The 22,372-nt window shown below is 33.0% G+C and overlaps 2 protein-coding genes across 2 annotated transcripts in view; one reads left to right on the top strand and one right to left on the bottom strand.

Annotated features, from left to right (window-relative positions):
* LOC137401453 (fibrinogen C domain-containing protein 1-B-like) overlaps positions 1-213 on the top strand; it is a 7,728-nt gene extending 7,515 nt beyond the window's left edge. The window contains exon 4 of the mRNA XM_068087803.1: positions 1-213. This exon is cut by the window's left edge and continues 68 nt beyond it. Coding sequence (XP_067943904.1) covers positions 1-213 — 213 coding nt within the window.
* Positions 1-22,372, bottom strand: part of LOC137401912 (nestin-like) — a 1,051,237-nt gene that overhangs the window by 992,613 nt on the left and 36,252 nt on the right. The gene's annotated exons all lie outside the window — the stretch shown is intronic.

Here is a 22,372-nt window from a genome sequence, read left to right as displayed (position 1 = left end):
AAAGACAACTGCGCTATAAGTTTCCATGGAGCCTGGTGGTACAAAGCATGTCATAAGGTTAACTTGAATGGTAATTATCTTAACAGAACTCACAGCTCTTACGCAGATGGGATCAACTGGTATTCATTCAAAGGCCATTGTGAATCAATGAAAACAGCAGAAATGAAGGTCAGGCCAAATTTTGAGATGTTATCTAGCAGAGCAGTTGATTAGATCAGGCACACTTACAATATTTTCAAAATCTGATGTCATAATTATAAAAAACTAGTAGGTTCCCTTATTAATTTTATCATTTGTAGATATGTTCAAATATGTTACTGAAACAAATTGTCTCAAAATATAGAATGGATTTTAAAGGCATTAACTGGGGATTATAATATATTTCAGTGTCAATAGTTTGACCAACAGTAAACATCTATAGAATTATATATTACATGATAAAACATGTAATCTACATTCTATTAGATACAATGATAAAAAAATCATTAAATGTGGAGATACTATCAGGTATGCCAATATGTTTATTCCTTGTGACAGAGAAGCATAGAAAATGCAAACTCAAAACTTGCTGCAATTTAAACACATACCTATAAGCAAAAACTTTAACCTACACTACAACAAATACCCTATATAAACATGACCACACTTGAAGACACTGACACACGCACGCACACGCGCACACGCACACACACACACACGAAAATGCACACACACAGACACAAACATACAGTACATGCACACATGCATACATACAGATTCATGCACTCATACACAAACATACTCACATGAACATACACCCAATTATACACACACCCATGCACACGAAAACACACACATACTCACATGAACACACACACACACACACATTTATACACACAATCACGCACATGGTCTTGTAAACGCATGCAATTGGGGACGCGATATTTTTACCATCACTTTGAGGACAATTTTCATCTGTCATTAGGAGCTTTAAAAAATAACATATTGAAACATTTTTTGTGGGTTTACAAATGCACTGATTTTGAGAGCTGTCACTTTATCCGTTTTTCAGTTATAGCTCATGAGAATTTAACACTAACTTTGGGCACTTCACCTCACACACATGTATGAATTTTTTATCTAATAAACAGGGACTTTTGAGTGGAGAAGATAACTCTGGCTTATTTTTGTTTTTTTTCAACAATTTTGGAGTTGTCGGTATGTGATATTTTTCCCATACTTTCGTAAATGTGCTTGTAAAAGTTATCGATGACTTCATTTTTCCGCAAATATCAACTTAAAATTTTAATAGCTATTTATCAATCCTATGTAAAGTACTAATTCTACAAATGTATGATGCGCCAAGGTTAAATTGACCTTAAACTTTTATGTTTGGTAATAAATTCAGTGTAACCAATTGCTTTACATAATTTACGGTGATCTGTTCAAGTTGAGGTTTTGAATTGCAAACAGCCAGGCCAGGGTTGCAGGCTGATGTTTTATCTAGATTTATGACTTTTCAACATTGAACGCGATTATCTTCAAGTTAAACATTTTAACATAGTTTTTATAAAACTCGTAAGCCCTGAATAGGCAACAAAGTTAATTACTATAATCGATTAAGTATTTTGCCATCTTCTTTTTATCACTACCAAGTGCAGCCATCAGAAAATTTACATTGCGTAATCATGAGTTAACTTTTGTGAACAAAAGTAAAAATAACCAGGCCAGCAATTGTGATTAATTTTTTTTTTAAATCCGGAGGCCAAATAGAATTGAATATAGCTAATTTTAGTTGAAATTTTCTGTTTGGTTGCACACAATGATTACCACTTTTGATTTATTTTTTTGCGCAATTCCTTTGTTTGTGAGTCATGCATAAAAAGCAAAGCATAGGCAAAGACATATTAGAATCAAGCTTTGGAAATAAAACATTAGTATCTCTTATATACCTAATGTAAGCCCGAAAAAACAGTTACTTTATAAAAAATTAAATTATGTTTAATAAAACGTGCTACCGGTACCAAAAAATTGCCTTCTATTACATTTTCTTAAATTTATATCGATTTGCCCATTTTTGCAACAATCATAAATTCAATTGTAATCTATTTAACTGTTTTATAACAATATTGACTCAATATTTAGCGCAAATGTGTCCAAAAGTATGCAAAATATTTTAACCATTAGCTTGGGAATGTAAAATAATTACTATCACTGCAAACACTGATTAGAGCTATCTCAGTACCATTGAAATGAGCTTTGTTCAGTTTGAAGGCGCCTTTGTCATCAAAATTAAGTATGATTATACAGTCAATATTTTTTGAAGTAATTGGCCAATCATTGGAACTGCAAACCGTCGAAAACAATCTCAAATTTTATGTCATACAATTTTCCTGATGTATGATATAAACATTAAAGAAAAGGGTGTTTGTATTAGTATACAAGTATATTCAGTATTTAGGTACAATTGACCAATTATTACAAGTGCACACAATATCATAAATTTTCTCAATGCTAGTCTAATAAGGAGTCTGCACTTTTCACCATCAACGATCTATTATAGGCCAATATGAACACAAAGGAATGTTTTGTATTTTAATCAGCAAGTTTGTAACCATTAGTTTAACTAATTAGTAGAAATATTATTGTGAAAAGATATATCCATGTTGGTTGTAGAAAAATTATCACAGGTGTGTATGATATTTTAACCATTGATTTGGGGACATTGACTGATTATTTTATTTGAGATCACAGTCATGATCATTGTTAATACCAATGCTGCAAGATGTTTCAAATTTAATGTCAAAATATCAACCCCAATGAATATTCTTCTTAAGCGGGTTCCTGAGCACATTGACCAATTATAACAAAAGAACACAGTCAGTCATAAAATATGTCAACACCATTGCAACAATATGTCCCCAATTTGATGGTAAAATATTCTCACAGGTGTGTATGATATTTTAACCATTGAATTTTGGACATTGACCGATTATTTTATTTGAGGTCACACACAGTCATGATCATTCCTAATACCATCGCTGCAAAGTGTTCCAATTTCAATGCCAAAATATCAACCCCAATGAATATGCTTCTTAAGTGGTTTCCTGAGCACATTGACCAATTATAAAAAATAACACACTCAGTCATAGACAATGTCAACACCATTGCAACAATATGTCCCCAATTTGATGGTAAAATTATTCTCACAGGTGTGTATGATATTTTAACCATTGAATTTGGGACATGGACTGATTATTTTATTTGAGGTCACACACAGTCATCATCATTCCTAATACCATTTCTGCAAGATGTTCCAAATTAAATGTCAAAATATCAACCCTAATGAATTGCTTCTTAGGCGGTTTCCTGAGCACATTTACCAATTGTAATAAAAAAACACAGTCCATCATAAAATATGCCAACACCATAAGCAAAATATGTCTCCAATTTGATGGTAAAATTATTCTCACAGGCGTGTATGATACTTTAACCATTAAATTGGGGACATAGAAAAATTATTATATGTGAACTCACAGTCATGAACAATCTAAAAACTGTTGCTGTCAGATGGCCGTTATTTGACATCCAAATATCTCAGACATTTTTACGCTATTTTAAACATTTGTATGCTCGCATTAACCAGTTAATATAAAAGAATGTGCAGTTTTTAGCCATGTAAAAGCCATCGTGCCAATATGTCTCAATTTGATGACAGAACTAATATCACATGTGCATATGGCATTACAAATTCTTGTAAGTTCACTAACAGTCACTAATCATAATTTTAGTGGGCTGCAGTAAGATCTTTCTAATTTGATGGCACAAATATCATAGCGAGTTTCTGTTATATTTGAACGATTAGTTTAAAAAATTGATCAATTATTGTAAGTGCACACTTACAATGGCATACACACTTGGGTGTGTATGACATTCAACCCATGAGTTTGAGATTTTCACCAATTCTTGTACGTATATTAATAGGTGTATTTATATATATTTATTTTCTTTCAAATATTAGCATGATAGAAATTATTGAGCCTATAATTGGCACATGTACACAAGACAATAACACTAATGCAATACAAATATAATATATCATGTGTACAGTAAAAGACAAGTAAGTAGGTATTTGTAGGATCTCTGCAGGATTATCTGCAGGATCTGGGAGACCGAATACAGTCTATGACTTCAAACATATTCCACTTGCTATGCCTGTTTGGCTTTCAACTCATCTTGAAGTTTTTAAAGTAGAACAAAATAGACAGTAACTATTAAATTATTTAAATATTTAATTAAAGTTTAAGACTAACGTTTCAACGTGAAACCTTCGCCAATATTTTACTGTGTGAGTATAGTTTAGGTTAATAATAGTAATCTTTTTGAGCAACACAAATAGTGTGAAATTTTCTGAAAAGGTGATCCGTCCTGATCGTTAACTGTTGTTTACTTTTTTTTTCGATTCAAGACATATGGCATAACACCTTGGCAACTGTGAAGTAATTTGACGCACGGTGAAAACTATTTAGATAGGCAAATAGGTACGCATCTTCTTAAAAAAATGGGCATGGTGGAAACCGCGTGCTCTAAAATTAAAATGAGCATAACTATCATTAACGCAAAACAATAATATTTGCTGTTTGAGGCTAACCGGGTGATGTTTCAAATAAAGTTTAAAATCTTGTGCCTTGGTAGATTTTTGACAAATTATTTGCAGTGTCTGTTAGATTTACAAGCTACCATTTCATTAAAGATGTAGTTGCGTCAAAAAAGTCATTTCAATGAATTAGGACCCATAAAAGGCTAAAACATCAGCTACAATTTGATGCCAGTTTTGTCTTTGTAGACCAACCTTGTCCAGAGATATAGGCGTTTGAATGAGGCCCTCTTTTAAAAAGCTCACGTTCCAGCGGGTGCTTATTTCGCGACGTCACAAGCAAGATATCTGAAACGAAACCATGAGTGATAAATATGAGGTCGCTTCATTAGCCAATCATGAGCGCGAATTTTTTATATAGGCCGTAATAAATGTTATCACTCGTAAAACGGGTTGTCTGTGATCTCGAAGGTTCTCATCGTTAGAGAATTCATACTCATTCGATAGAGAATTATCACCGTTACTGGTTCAACGCTTTTCAACAATTACTACATACAAGTTATACATAGTTTTAAAATGGCTTCAAGTTCGAGCGACTGCGACTCAGAGTTATCTGAGCAACTTTTAGTCAAAGATTGGAGTAGACAGCCTATGGTGAAAGCTGACAGGCGTCAGTAGCGTTTTGCTGCAGAGAAAGACAGAATAGAGGTAAATTAACTTAGAGTCTTCTATACCTAAGTAAATGTAATATTTTTATAGTCATAAATACATATACTAATTAATAAAATGATAATTCTTTGCTATCTCCAATCATCGTTTCATAGCTTATCTGCAGTTTTACCTAGCTTTATTATTTTTTTCGAATCTTTGCTAAATTAGAGTCATGATTACAAATTATTTTCACTGGTAGGAAGTGGGTAAAATCGATTGATCATTGCTCAACATTAACTACCAAAAACAAAGCTTCGAATTGCTGGTTTTGTATTTATATATTTTACATACCTATATTTTTGTTAAACGTTTACTCATATCGTGATTTTAGATTAGCAATCTAATTGACTCCCAAATTGAAACCTTACCGTAAATACACCTTAGAATGACATCAATGAATGCGTGTAATCATTAAGTTTGTTTTATTGATTATAGGATGTTTACGTGGCACCACCAGTTCAGCAGTAGTGCGAGTGTGAGAATTGCCATGCATGGAGAAAAAAAGATATGAACGTATGCTGCACAAACCACGACATGTGGCATTCCATTCCGCAAACTGGTATCAAATGCGTTACCAAAGCTGACGAAATAAAAGACCTTATAAAGCCAGGTTCATTGAGAGTGGCTTATTATAACTACTGCCACTACCATGGTAAGCTTATGAGGTTTGTAGCTGCTAGTTTTACTGCTTACTTCAAGTAAGTTATCAAGAAACTGTAAAAGTATAATATTTTGTTAGTGCCCAAGTATCCAGATGCGGAGAGCCTGGTACCATCTGAAAGACTGCAAGAAAGCGAGATCTACAACATGGTGTGTAGGCAGAGGAGACTATGTGCTTATAGATCTCTAATATTCTGGACATATCCAACAGGACTTAGGAGGGGAGAGCGACGACCACTACCAGCCTGCGTGTATAAGATGGTGCGAGCTGCATGCCCTGGCACTGAAGATGATGATGAATATGCAGATATGGCGCATACAGAGTTTGAATTTGCTACAGTGGAGTGATTTTTATATGCTTTACAATTATACTATTAAGATATAAATTTATATTTAATATAAATTAATATATTTATGTAGTTATTTATATAGTTTTTTTGGCAGTAAAAATTATATAATAAAATAAATTTGTTGAAGATAATGCAAAACATGATTTGCAGAATATTGTAGTGAAGTGGATATGGTATATGGATGTCCGCAAAACTGGAGAATGTGAGTTCAAATCCAGTTGGCAGCAGACTTCTCATCCTTAAAACTCTATCCCTGTCTATATTCTTGCTTATTTCACTTAGATAGTATTCAGTAAGAATACTACTAGTAAGAAACTAGTATGTAGGCAATAGGTAATAGACGACATAATGTGGGCGAGGCTTATGGGAGGCTGTATATCGTTAGTATGGGTACAAAGACCGCGTTCTACATAAGTGACTTGACAGAATTACCGTAGACCGGTAGAATTGGTAGTCGGTACCCAAATGTTTAAACAACATTTGGAGAAAGTGAGTGGAACAAATTTTCAATTTTCGTTATTTGAGGCCTTTGAAACATTCATAATGATGCATCTGTAGCAGGATTTAAAATTTTATTCTAGCCAACATGAGCAAATACAAAATAAGATATATGCCAATAGAGCCGCGTAAGACTAGACTTTTATCGCAAATAGCCGATGTGAATACGATAGATAGAGACAGGTTGCCTAACGCGCGACATCATTTTGGGCAAGTCTGGGCACGTTTCTGTGGCCTGAGCGTTTTTACGGCAATCAGATTTTTTTGGTTTTAATCTTCAAATATTTTGGCAATGCGATCGCGTAACACAACAAACAACATATCAACTGATAGAGAAAAAAATGCTTTCTTTTAAGATCAACTCAAATTTGACGCAACTACATCTTTAATATTTGATTATTTTCTCACTCACTGAATCTGCTTGGTTTTTAGCTAACCATAAATCCGCGCACAGAATATAATATTATAGAACGGCGTAGACAGAAAATGATAAGGTCATTTAATATTTGTAAAGTTTATATGCTATTGAGCACAAACTTCATGAGAGTTTAGGATCTTATTTGTCTTTGATTTAGTGTACAAGCAGGAAATGTTATAATCTTGTCATTGTCAATGAGCCGTACTGAATTTTACTGATTGCAGTACTGAATAAGCTTCTTTGTTCCCTAAGTTTAAATGGTCCTTCTTCAATATTACATAATCATAAGCAGAACACGACATGCTCAATGTATGACAGGCAGTGTCAACAATGATAAACACCTTGGCTCAGAAAAATCTCAAACAGCGCCAAAAGTTTACCAATGCTGCATAACTTTTTGAAAGCAATTATTAATAAAAATGAGTGGCTTAGAGTTACGCAAAGTAAAGTGAGATGATTTTTTCAATCATTAAAACTAGAGGTCACTTTCCAACAAAGGTAGTCAACGGCCAGCTATAGAGTAATTTTCAAAAAAATGTTCAGTTCAAGTTAGCGATCACAATAGAACAATAAGTAAGTTATTGCACTATTGCTATTGATATCTAAAATTATTTTGGTACAATGCAATTTCTAAAAATACTTGTGTAGTTTTGAAAAAACTTTTAAAATTGACAAAACAGAAATTTTGGCTTGTGACCTTCCTTAATTAAAAGAGCGAAAGTAATAATAACTTTGTCAGCAGTAGTAAAAACAGTTAACAAGGATTTGCTGGCAGTTTTGCCACTGTGCTTTGGCGAATTTTCAACAATGGATCTACCAGTTGGTCATTATTGGTGCTCAACACAAGTTTTTGTTTAATTTTGTGTCTAAATTGTGAGAAATATTTTTGCAAATTGGTATCATTCCTTAAGACTTTTTATTATTGTGAATTTTATAAACAATTATCAGCCTCTCCTGTTTCATATAAAATAAGCATTGCAATTAAAATATTAAATATTTTCAATTTTGTATGTTATGGAGTGCGTATCATAAGTGAAAAAATTTCTTCTCTGTATGTGAGACTGTGTAAAAGTCGCAAATCATATAATCCTATTATTGCCTGCCAGTAACCGTGTTGCATAATTTCCTTTGTTCTATTAATTGATCTTGTGGCTGTTTGATGTTGCATCATGATTACCTAGAACCTTGCTGCTTAACGTTTAGCAGAAAGTAAGTAGAAAGTAATAATATCTATTTGGTTCAGGAGATTCTCTTAAAATCACTGAAAGTATGCCAAAACAACGGATGTTAAAAAAAATATTAGAAAAACAACGGCACTAGAAAATAACTTTGCAATAAGTAATCACTCACTATTAGATTTCTAACTGCGCAAGCCGGTTCATCAACCAAACTATCTAACGTGATGCAAAAAAAAACAAACTTTGTGAGTGTGATAGTCAAACAATCAACTTTGAGAATCATGCATTTTAGGTTTACAAGGTTTTTCCAATTGCAATTTAAATTAAAAACTAAAGCAAATCAGTAAATACATGACTTCATACCTTCCATGGTTAGGGGTGATATAATTCTGTTGTCTATCATAATTTTCTTCTGGTATATGTTGCTCATGGTTGAATTAGGTTTACATATAAATTGTCAAAATACTAAATTTCTCTCAAGAAATTGAAAAAATTTCATAAGAAAGACCCTTCATATTTGTTTAAAAAAATAACTGGTCAACTCTTTGTAAATTTGATAGTCTGATTAAAGAATTAACTAGTGTTCTATATTATGTGCTGTTTCATAATGTTTTCAAATAAAATATTTGACAATATTGCTCATGTCAGTATAGCGTAAGCTAATAGTAGTCTATGGGAACAACATCAATTTAGATGAAATATTTTAAAAATATGATGTGTCTTGATCATTAGCTTTTGTTTATTTTATTTTTTTCTATTTAAGACGCATGTGATAACTTTTTGACAACTGTGCAGTGATTTGATGCTTTATGAAACCTGTTTAGATAGGCAAACATGTACGCATTTTCTTAAAAAATGGGCATAGTGAAAATTATGTAATCTGAAATGAACGTGAGCATGACTATCATTAATCCAATACAAAGTTAATATTTCCTGTTTGGGGCTAACTAGGTGATGTTGAAAATAAAGTTTAAAACCTGGCACCTGGGTAGATTCTTGAAAACTATTTGCAGTGTCTGGGGAATTTTGAAGCCAACATAGTATTTACAACATGTCTCACTCACTGAATCCGCTTGCGTTTTAGCTAACCATAAAGCTTTGAGCAGAATAGAATACTGTAGAGCGAAGTAGACAGAAAATAATAAACTCATCAAATATTTGTAAATTGTATATGCTACCGAGCACAAATTTTATTAGAGTAAACATCTGATTTTTCTTTGATTTGGTGTATAAAGGATTTAATTTTATAATCTTGTTATTTCAGATGACCAGCAGTACTGAATAATTTCTTTGTTTTCTATATTTAACTCCTACTTCTTCGAGATGACATTAATATAAGCAAGACACTACTGTAACAGGCTAAGGTTGAGAAGCCATAACATGTTGACTCAGACAAATCACAAACAGCATCAAAATTTCAAAGTAGTTATTGAAAGTACACAATTATACAAAGTATAATTAGATGGGTTTCCCAAACATTAAACAGTAGACAAGATTTACAATAGAGGTTGTCAATGGCCAGTTATAAAATAATTCTGATAAAACTGTTTAGTTCAAATTAGCAATCACAATAACAATAGAACCATAAGCAACTTATTGCACTATCGCTATTGATATATAAAATTAGTTTGCTACAATGCAACCTATAAAAAGTATTTGCCAATGTCAAATAGGATGTTTACATCAAAAATATTTGACAATTTTGTTCTACGTCTGTATGGTTTATAATAACAGTGATCTTTGTGTGCAACGTCAATTCAGATGTAATATTTTGAAAATATGATCCGTCATAATCATTACAGGTGGTTCACTTTATTTTCTCCATATAAGACATATGACATTACTATTTGGCGACTGAGCAGTAAACTGATGCATTTCCAAAGCTAATTAGATTGGCAAATAAGTACGCATTTTCTTAAAAAGATTGGCATAGTAAAAACCATGTAATTTAAAATGAACGTGAGCATGAGTATCATTAATGCAAAGCAAATATAGTTTTTCCTATTTGAGACTAACCGGGTTATGTTGCAAAGGAAGTTCAAAATCTCGCGCCTAGGTAGATTATTGACAAATTATTTGCAGTGTCTGTAATTTACAAGCTACCATTTTATTAAAAACATGACTCACTCGCTGCATCTGCTTGGTTTTTAGTTAACCATAAAGCCTTGTGCCAAATAGAATACTATAGAATGGATTAAACGAAAAATAATAAACTAATTGAATATTTGTAAATTGTATAGGCTATTGAGCACAAATTTTATGAAAGTAAACATCTTATTTGTCTTTGATTTGGTGTATACAGCATCAAATGTTATAATCTTGTTATTTCAGATGACCAGCAGTACTGAATAAGTTTCTTTTTTGTCTATGTTTAACTGCTGATTCTTCGATATTACATAATCATAAGCAAGACACTACAGGCTAAATTTATGACAGGCAAAGATTGAGAAGTGATAACACATTGGCACAAACAAATCTCAAAGAGCACAAAGATTTTACCAATGCTGTGAAAGTTTTTCAAAGTAATTAAAAAAAAACGAGCATTTTTGAGCAACAAAAAGTCAAATGAGACGGTTTTCCAAACATTAAAACTGTAGGTAAGCTTTCCAACAGAAGTAGTCAATGGCCAGCTATACAGTAATTCTCATAAAACTGTTTAATTAAAATTAGCAATAACAATAGCACCATAATTAAATTTATGCTATTGATATCTAAAATTAGTTTGTTTCAATGCAATATATCAAAACTATTTGCAAAGGTTTTTGAACAAAATTAAAAATAACAAAAAACCAACATTTGCCTGTGAACTTTTTTAATTAAAACAGCGCAAGAAATAACTTTGTCCAGAATAATTGAAATAACAATTAACAAGAAATCACTAACAATTTTGCCGGTGTGATTTTGAAAAAATTTGACCAGGGATCTACTATTTGGTATTTTTTGGCGATCATCCAAAGTTTTGGTTTCATTTTGTGATTTAATTATAAAAAGTTTTTTTTTAAATTGGTCTAACTTCTTTAGATTTTTTATTGTTGTGAATTTTTACAAATAGGCAGCAGCCACTCCTGCTTTATATAAAACTAGCAGATTGCCTGATTTTGCGCGGGTAATAAAAATGATGGTTTTAAATGAAGGTTTTTTTTATTTTTGCGTACTGCATTTATTTCTGTGTACTGTTTATGTATTTGTGTGATTCATACTGAGCCTGTTTCAGTTCTGCTACAGCTCTCTACTGATTGCCATATTCTTGCTTTGTATATCAATCAAGCTTATGCGAGAGTCATGTAAGTTATGCATTGCTATGTTGAAAAAATGCTTACTTGCGATAAATGGACATACAATTGAAGACAAAAAGACCCTGAGATTTATATATAGATTTTCATTATGCATTGTTTATTTGCTGACATGCTAGCTAAGCGGATTTGGCTTTGTATATTGTATAACAAACGAAGTTTCATGCATTCATTGAAGCATATTAGGTTCTTAGATATATATACTACTGAAATCCAGCTAAAATTAAATATGATGAATACTACATTAAAATTTAAAAAAATTTAATCTATTGCATTCCCTAGAACCAAGTAGTAATAAACATTTTAAAAACCATCCATGCTGGTGATTATTTACGTTCAGTATTTCACACCCATTTTACACCCCAACTACTCTTTTTATTGTTTGCGAGTATGCAAAAACACTTTGCTTTTCTGTATACTTAATTGTTTGCCAATTTAGTAAACTTGGTGGACAATTTCATGTGCAGTCTCATGCGCACACTTTTATAATTATGCTAGTAAAAGTTATGCATGGCTTCATTTCTACTTCAAACTCAATTCAAAAGTTCCATAGTTGTCTATGATTTCTCTGTTGAGTAATAAACATACATATTATGACATTTTTTTAATTTACTTCTAGGAACTATTAATTATACATATTTATGATGTACAAAAGATAACTCGGCGTTAGGTGATTATATTCGGATATAAATTCAATAGAACCATTTGCTTCCCAGGATCAATGCTGATCTTTGCGAGTATAGTTTGTAAGTTGTAAACAGCAGGAGTGACAAACTGATGTCTTATCTACATTTTTTGATTTTTCAACCAGTAATGCTTTTATCACCAAGGTAAAAATTTCGACAGAGTTTTCTATTAACTCTCAAGTCCTTCCACTTCGCAGAACTGAAAAGACAGCTGAATGCAAGGTTGTTTTGCATTCATGCCAAGCGATTGGCATAAACCATAATCAAATTTAATTACGTTACTGAATTAATTTTGTGGCCATATCTCATTTTATACCGCTAGCAATGCCAGTCATCAGCATATTTACATTGTGTAAGCATTAGTTAAGGGTTATAAACAAAAGTAAAAATAACGAGTGATGCGATGGCAAGCAATTTTTAACAAATTCAAAAGCCAAAAAGAATTAAATATATTCATTTTATGTTGACATTGCTGCTTAGTTTTACACATTGATAACCACAATTGATTAAACTTGAAACTGGTAAACTGAAGTCTGAATTGGTTAAACTTGAAGTCTATTGTTTTCAAGCCATACATGAAGAGCAAGCATAGAGACATAGGAGATAAATTACCATCAAGCTTTAGATAAAAAAGATTGGTATGGTCAAAATACTCAATATAAACTTGATGAAATATATATATTTTCTAAAAAAATAATATAACTATTTTCAATGAAGAGCGATACATGTATGGCAGAATTTTCCATCTAGCTATTTCATCCTCTAAAAATATACTACCTTGTCAATATTTGCAATTGACTCTGATCTTTTAGTAGTAATTAAAGTTTTTTGTGGAGCTTATGAAAGAATACTACATAGTAAAAAAGTTTAGTGATGGACAGCTGGTATGAGAAAGAAAGAACAGAAGATTTGATTGAATTCTAACAATATACAGATCTCAGATTAGAAATTTGCAGAGACACTTGAAATTGGTTTAATAATGTTTGTTTTAAATGATTTGAACCAAATTATCAAACATTCAAGTTAACTTTTTAAATATGTTTTACATGTAAATTGGAATGTCAACCATTATTGTTCATAGATATAGGAAAATGTAGACGAGTTAGAAAAAGCATTGGAAGCTACATGTTTTATTTTTGTATTTAATTTGGTCTAAAAATATCAAGGAAGGATGATGTAGTAAAGTTCTCGCAAAGACCTTTAATGGATCAAGATTTGAAGTCAATATATTACATGTACAGAGATCTTATGCTTAGGACTATGTGAAATTAACCTGAAATGTTATGCAGCTATAGCTTATGTAACAAATTTACATAATGAATTCAAACAAATCTTTTGAATAATAAAGCACAGTTTTTTTAATTACAAATAAACTACAACCATACTAAAAACAAAAGCCAGTAAGTAAAGAAGAATGCATATGTGAGAATATTTAAAAATGTACAAAAGCTCTCAAGGATTATTAAAGGCCTGAACTATTGAAGGAAGCAAACGAGACACACTTTCAAATGTCTGCTGAGATTGTATAACTGCTGTCCAAAGACGTATCATAAAAAAACTTTGCAAAGACTAAACTATAAAATACATTTTGTAATGTAGAAGACCAGATGTAGCCATTAGTTAAACACAAGTTCAAAAAAAAGTATAAATTACAGCATAAAAGTATATAGCATAAAGTATAAAAGCTACAGTATAGATAAAAACTCACAAATATTGCGAGTTTTCACTCACAAATATTGCGAGTTTTCACTCACAAATATGTGAGTTTTCATCTCTTGTAATTTCATTATTATAGAAACTCACAAATATTGTGAGTTTTCACAAGATAGAAATTAGCTCCCCAATAAAATATATGTCCCCAATTGTTAGGTAAAAGGTTTCTATGAGAAGAAAACTCTGCAAACTAACAAATGGAAACAGGTCAAATATGTGTGAGAATTTAGCAAACATTTTGGGGACTTACATATTTTTTCACACACCCGCACTCAAAGATCTTCTCGTACAAATGCAGGCAATTGGGGACAATGCTCAGATTTTGTCGAGAGATGGATTAAACTATTTATTTTTTAGTCTTCTATAGGAAAAAAGGGTTTAACATATAGGGAACGTCCCCAATTTTGAACGTCCCCAATTTGTCTGTTAATTTCTGGTGTGAGTCCCAAATTGCATGCATTTACAAGTTCCCACACGCACGCACACACACATTTATAAACAGATTTTTTTTGCAGTTTATATAGTAGATATAGCCTACTGTTAATATTTGCAGATATGTTGTTCATATGCACAGATATGCTGTCAGTATATACACATACACTGTTTGTATGTTCAGATACATAGTTCAAATGGGCAGACATACTATTCTTGTGTACAGGTATGTCGTTATATATACAGATATGCTGTTCATATGTACATGTTTGCTGTCCGTACATACATATATGCTGTCCAGATGTGCATAAATGCTGATCATATGTACAGGTAAACTGTTAATATGTACAGATGTTCTGTTCATATGTATAAACTATGAAACCTTTAATTGAACGCTACCTCTATTTGAATGCTACTTCCATTTGACCACCATTTCCATTTGACCACCGCCCTTAGAGAAATGTTGAAAAACAGAGTGGCACTACCTAATCAAACACCACATCCATTTGACCACCACTGTAATATTATTTGATATTTATGAAACCATAATATCAATTAATCACATGAAAAAATTCCACAAAATAGCATTGATAGTTTGTTTGTTTGTTTTATTTCATCAAAAAGTATGAAAACAGAAAAAAAAAAGAAATAATGATGAGGCCGAAACTGGGCAGTAGCATAGTGAATCATTTACATCAATAACAATTAATTATCTTGTTGTACAACTCCAAAGCTTTTCGGTTTGTTTTGTTTGTGCCGTTAAAAATTTGAAAGCCACACCGTAGAAATAATTAATAACTGTCTCAGACTAATGGTAGTTCCCTGTTTAACTTGATCCTTAGAATAACATGCATCAAAAAGAGTTTGCAATCTTTGCACCAAAGGTTACGTTTAGCGAGCAAAACCTTTATGTGTTCCATTTGCGCTTAATGCTATGCATGAAAGTAACATGTAACATGAATAAATACATATATAAAATAAAAATATGTCTTTAAATACAGAATGAAAAAAAAACTGAAACCTCTAAAAAATGCAAAGCAGGAAACAGGCTGTAATATCATTGCAGGTTAATTGCAAGCAATAGATATCACTGCTAAAATAATTCTCGGTTTCCCAGTGCATATTTATTAAGAAAACTTTGGCAAGTTGGAGTTGAGTTAGCAGATTTATTGCATGCAAAAGGTTTAATATCATTCTACCGGAAAAAGATGGCAAAATAAAGGCGACATTAATTTCACTCAAAAAAGGGCTGAATGTACGATCCCAAAATTCTAACAAAAGCCATTGGAAAAATACACCACCAGCCTCTATTTGAACATTATATACATAAATGCTGTGCATATGTACAGACCTGTTTGTCATATATACATATATCTTGTTCATATGTGCACATATGCTGTTCATATGTACATGTTACATCTTCATTAGACAGATAACATTTTTCATATGTACAAATATGCTGTGCGTGTTAATTGTTAATTAAAGGTGACTTATGAATCAGTATCACATTCTCAGAAATGATAAAGTTCACTTTGCGTGTTAGTTTTTAGTTCTATCGCAATAGCAATTGTTTTAAATGCAAAAACTTTCACTTTTAAATGCGACAACTCACAAAATCTTGTACATGTATTTAATGAGATGACTGAATAATTAGCCAATACTTATACAATGTTTGAATCTATGACTTTCAGCCTGTTTGACTGACACTCTAACCAGTGTGGCCAATTTACCTTCTGGAGCTTCAAAAAATTTAACCAAGCAGAGAATAAAGATTGATTTATTATAAAAATGAACAGACAGACGGAGAACAGCCAATACTGCTACAAATAAGGTAGTAAGGGACTGCATCTTTTGCCAGGGAGCTAAATAACGGACCACAAGTGTTTAGCCAAATACCTTGACAATGGCCTCTGGTACTAAGCTACTACAATTGACACTCATGGTGACATCTTTCTACAGGTTCTCTATAGCAGCCCTGAAAATGCAACACATGTGGTAAAGAGGCATGATATCATTCCTTCAGATAACCAGTCAGGTGAGTAGTGAACTGTTTCCAAAAGTATTTAAGTAAACAAGAGAAAAGATAAAGTCTGAGATGGTCACTTAATGACTGGCTCACTAACAATGACTCAGGGTTATGAAAGCATGCTAAAAATTGTCATAAATTTTGTCAAAGATACTTAATAAAAATAAAATATACACATTTTTTTGAAGCCATTCATTGGTATGGTATGCTGTTGATATGTGCATATATGTTGTTCATGTGTAAAATATGCTGCTCACATACGAATATGCTGTTCATTAGTATGGTATGCGGTTGATATGTACATATATGCTGTTCATATGTACATATATGCTGTTCTAGAAACGCATAATATTTGCACAGACCAGCGGACACACAAGTGCACATGCACACACTCAATCCTTCGTTTTTTCGTGACGTCATTTTATCGTTGTCTGCCATCTTTATGGACAACTTTTATCGTTAAAAACACGAAACTTCTGCAATTAATTATTGCAAACAATGTTTTTAGTTGCCAATTTGCGAAGATTGCAAAGTTTTGTTTGTTAATATAATACCAAATACTAATATAGATATTAATCTTTTCTGATAAAATAAGTGCCGTTTCTATTTCCCTGAAACCACGATTACAGGTTGGAGAGAAATATTGCAGCATGTGAGAATTGAACCTGCGACATATGACTAAGCAATCTTTCATGCTACCACTGGCCCTTGTCATTTGCCTTCTAGAATTTTCTATCTTATACTGCATCAACTGCTAGGTTACACACTCAGTACTTGAAGTGAGTGTTACTTTTATCTTAAACAGAGCTCGATCGATCATTTACAGATGTAATTTTAAGTAAGCCATATTTTGGTTGGGGTCTAAATTTTAGCTGTTCTTATTAATGTAGTCGCTATGAGTCATAGTTGGTCGTTTTCAGTTTAGCCAGTATTTCTGTTGTCTTCAACAGGAACCGTCGACAGAAGCAGTGAGGAAGATGATAGTGTTGGTAGACAGGTTAAGTCAAGTCTAGCTGACGAGATGATGAAGAGGTGTCTAGTCAATGATGAGAGGCTTGATGAATGATAGTTTTACACTTGGGTAGGAACTCTGGCTGTTGTTGTGTATCCCCGTTGTATATCTTACGTCATATGTACATATATCCTGTTCGTATGTACACTATGATGTTCATAGTTACAGATTGTCTGTTCATATGCAGATTTGCTGTACAGATGTGATATTAATACATATATATATATATATGCTATTCATATGTACATGTATGCTATTCATACACACAGATTTGCTCATTCTATAAACAGGTGTGTAGTTCATACGTAAATATATGCTGTTCATATGTACTTAGTTGCTGTTCACTTGTATGTATATATATTTTGTTCATATGTATAATTATGCAGTTCCTTTGTAAAGTTTAGCTGGTCATGTGTAGTTTTGCTGTTCATATATAAAGATATTTTGTACATTTATTGTACATATCTGTTGTTCATATGTAAGGTTTGGCTGTTCATATGTACATATATTTTGTGTGTAGAAATATATTGTTCATGTGTAAAGATGTACTGGTCATATACATATGCTGTTCACACATATAGATGTGCTCTTTATATGACCATTGTCCAGTTTGGCACTTTTTGCATCGTTTTCACCATCACTTTTAGCTGGCTCGTTCAAAAAACTTTCCTAATCTCATCGGAAAATGATAGACCAAGTGATGCTGCTCTTGAAAGCTGCCTCTCACATTTTAGGCCACCTTGTGGCCGATTCGAACACCGTCTTAAATGCTTGTGCCCAGCTTTTCCTTGTATGTTGAACACTCATATGTCGAGGTATGACTGTATTGATAATTTTCATCTTAATAATCTACCTACTACTAACTACTCTCTTAGAATGTATAATTTTTATTTATCCCTAAATTTTTTTTTCAAAAATAAACTTTAACCAACTTCTCGATTTTAGCCGGTGCACCATAGACCTAGAGAAGACGAATATACTTGATACATGATAATAAAGTATTTGAGCCTGTAGTTAGGAGGCAAGTAACACTGGTACTAATTGTGTTGTGCTAGTACCTCCCCCTTTGCAATGTGGTTAGTAACTATTGACTATTTTATTAGCTCATATTGATTGGTACCGACCGATAATGTTTCACCCATATCAAAGTTTGAACATCGCAAATTCAGGAATGGTAACTCATACATAGCAAGCTGTAGCATTTTGATTCCTCAAGAACCTTTTAGTCTTATGCAATGATATTGTACGTGAGCTGGGGCATTTTTGTATTTTCTTCTAATACCTTAGTGAGGTACACTTGACAAAATGTTGACAAAATCTCTAATGTGGAATAGAGTATACGATAAACATTCATTTAGTTTTTCCTACTTAGCATGATGGATTCGATAGGAATTTGTCAATGGCAAAACTCGCTGAAGCCTGTTTCTCATATACGCCGCCAGCACCGCCGACAGAACCGCATGGCTGTCAGCAGTGAAATGTGAACCTGAGCACTGAGTACTACCGGTAGTTGCTGGTGGTCAACACAAGAGTGCAGCGCTGTTCAACTTTCGTAAAGAGCGACAGGCCAAACTTTCATTTCCGAACGAAATGCTGTGTACTGGCGAAGGCCCACATTTTCCAAATGGCATGGCATCTTCAGTTACACTGTGTTAAAATAATATCTGTAGCTTTCCTATTCTGTATCTGCAGCAATGCACTTCATGTCTAACAAAATCGCCTCTCTGGTTATATACAATCAATGCTGAGCTCTGAGGAGCTACTGTTCAAAAAAAATATCTACAAACCATGATGATGCCAAGGAGGTAAATTAAAATATTGACTATATTCGACACTACCGTCTGCAGTAGAGGTGAATCAGAAATTGATGCAGTGTGTTATTAGAATGAGGGTTAGTTTCTACTCTATAGAAGAAAGAAGGTCTATAGCATGATTAAACTAAAAGGATTACATAACAAATTATGTTATCATGGTTTTACCAGTGGGTGTACAAAATCAGCATTACAGATGTACAGAAACATCATTGACAATTACATAATAATTACACAACAAATGCTGTTAAATGCTGGTTCACACTATATCACCTTCTCTGCTGTTTGATCTGGTGATAATCGATGATAACAATGTTTACACAAACCGCATGTTATACAAGCCTATTCGTAACGTCGCCTTGTCATTTTTCATTTTTCGTAAAATAACTTTTTTGCTTTCACGCGCTTGAATCAAATACTAGTCCGGCAGCAACTATTGTAAATGAAAATAAATAAACTGATTTATCTCTGACCACAGATTACTGTCACCAAAATGGTTGACATTGTACAGACGGTCGTCGACGCTCCACGAAATATCAGGAAAGTTTGCCCTTTTGCCAACTTTCGGGATGTATCGGCGTTGCTTATTTGATGCCATCGGTTTACGGTTCACATAATCGACGATGAATGCCAAAAGGAAAATGTGATCAGACTGTGTTGATAAGGATTGGCTTCCAGAGTCTTGTCAAACTTCACAGCATTCAGAACATTAGCCATCTAGCCTCAGAAGGTGAAATAAAAACAGCTGAAGTATGAAAATGTTTAGAATAGAATAGCTTACGCGACATTTTAATACGCATCATTAGCAATCATTAGCAAATGCTGTTTCCATCTTTTGCAAGTATGAAACATTAGGTAAAGATTGGCAAATGACAAAACCCGCTCAAGCTGTGTATTTTTTGCCTTTTCCATGATGTAGATCTCTTGCAGATTAGCTCAAGCTTGCGTGTCATAGAAACATAGCGTATATGAATTATAGGAGCAGATAGCCAGAGTTCCATGTCTTACATATAGCCTATTTATTGTGAAAAGTCAGACCCATCCCAAGGAACTCAATAAGTCACTAACTCAAAATCACCCTGAGGAACGCTGATCTCAATAAACAATCTTAGAACTTTACTTTCACATATGTCACATTTTCCATACCAAAGTGCACTTACATGTAGAAACCTAAAATCTCTTTAAAGGTTGACTTGCAAAAAATTCACATTACAGCTATTTGCTATCAAAAGATCCACTATGTCTTGCTCTGCTGTTTTGTAGGTACAAAAAAATTGGAAATGTGATTACAAGGTCTTAAAAGCTCAAAAATGAACAGTTAATCGCAGCCACACGAAACCGTCGTAGTTTAGAGTCCCGTCATTTCGACGACATACTCAAACATCGTGGTTATTTTTTGACACGTGATGTTGTGAGTGAAATGAAAGGCCAATGAAAGGCTCAATATAAAACACCTCGTAGCACTAGCTTATGACAAAAACTTCGGGTTTAACCTGAAAGCCCGTATCAAATATAGATGCACACTACTTTACAGTTTCGCTTCAGTTTGGTCTAAACATCTAGTCGTAATCTGATCATGTGACCCATACTTGCTGCCAGATAGCGCAAACAATTTCTGCAACATTTTTTGACTATCACAAGTGACCAACAGGCTCGGTGTGTTTATCATATGATGATATGCACTTCTTTGAGCTAAGGTTACAAAATTAAACTACATATTGGGAAGGTTTTGCAAAGGTTGAACAGCGCTGAAAGTTTGTGTTGACCGACAGCTATACCTGGCAGTGCTCAGCGCATTCGTTCCCATTTCATCATTGATAGCCCAGCGATCCTGCCACTGGTGCTTGTGGCGTATGTGCGAACTAAACTTTGAACATTATTTTTATGAGCGATAATGGAATATATGGATTTATATAAATTTTAACTGTTTGCCACATACCACTAATGCTGACGTTATTAGGGGGTATGAACAATAGGCAGATTCAGGGATGTCTTTTTTATATTTACTGCTGCCAGGGCCATAACAATTGTAGGCTACAAATAGTGTAGTTGGTAGGATGCAATAGAATATAGCTGCTGGCAGGAGACACTGTTTATACCAAAGGGCTGTATTTCATAGAAAACTGTGCATTTTATAATATAAAATAATTATAATAGTCATAGAATGTATCTGTAACTATAATTTGATTCACAAGGAAATAATATTTGATTAAAATAAAATCAGCTTCTCCGCGACTGTTTTACTCGAATTCCTTGAATATGCCTCTAAAAGCTGCTTTCAAACCAGGGATTTCATATTCTCATTTGAGTCTAATTTTTTGTCAAACAGGTAGACAGTATCAAGTGTTTGAGTGTTGGTCCACCATGCCAAAAGTTGAAAGTTTGAAAGCAATATATTTCCAGCTTTCAAGTAGGGCCTCGCATAGACAGACACGCATAAATCTTGTTATAAAAAAATTGATTAAATGACAAGTCTTGAATCATGTCTAAAATTAATCGTTTGTTTGATTTGTAAACAAAAATTAAAATAGATATAAATTTAGGTTTTTTAGTGATTTGATATTGTCACTAGTTTTTGCTGTTGCCATAGTTAATATCGATCCTTTATGTTCAAGTTTCAGGATTATGTGTGCCTATTCTGTTTATTCTATAGCCATCGTAATCACGCTTATGTTTGCTCTGAGTGGTTCAACTGCGATGAAATTTGGTCAACTTTAATCTATAAACATCCTGGCTGTCAGATCACGTCAAACATAAAAAAAATCAAAAATCATAAAAACATACAAATACTGAAAAATACTTAACTTTCTAAAGTTATACTCGACACAATATCACTCACATAAATTACTCACCTTCCACGATGTTAAAGTTAATGTACAAATACTTGTTATCTGTGTTTTATTGAAATACCTGACTGTCTCTATCAGCACATCTGACTGCTAGGGTACTAGTAATTATAATAATATATAATGATTATAGTTATAGCAAGTATCTATGCGTATGGCCAG

Source organism: Watersipora subatra, chromosome 8 (genome assembly GCF_963576615.1).
Source record: "Watersipora subatra chromosome 8, tzWatSuba1.1, whole genome shotgun sequence".
NCBI classification, from domain to species: domain Eukaryota; kingdom Metazoa; phylum Bryozoa; class Gymnolaemata; order Cheilostomatida; family Watersiporidae; genus Watersipora; species Watersipora subatra.
This window is presented reverse-complemented; position numbering and strand designations above follow the sequence as displayed.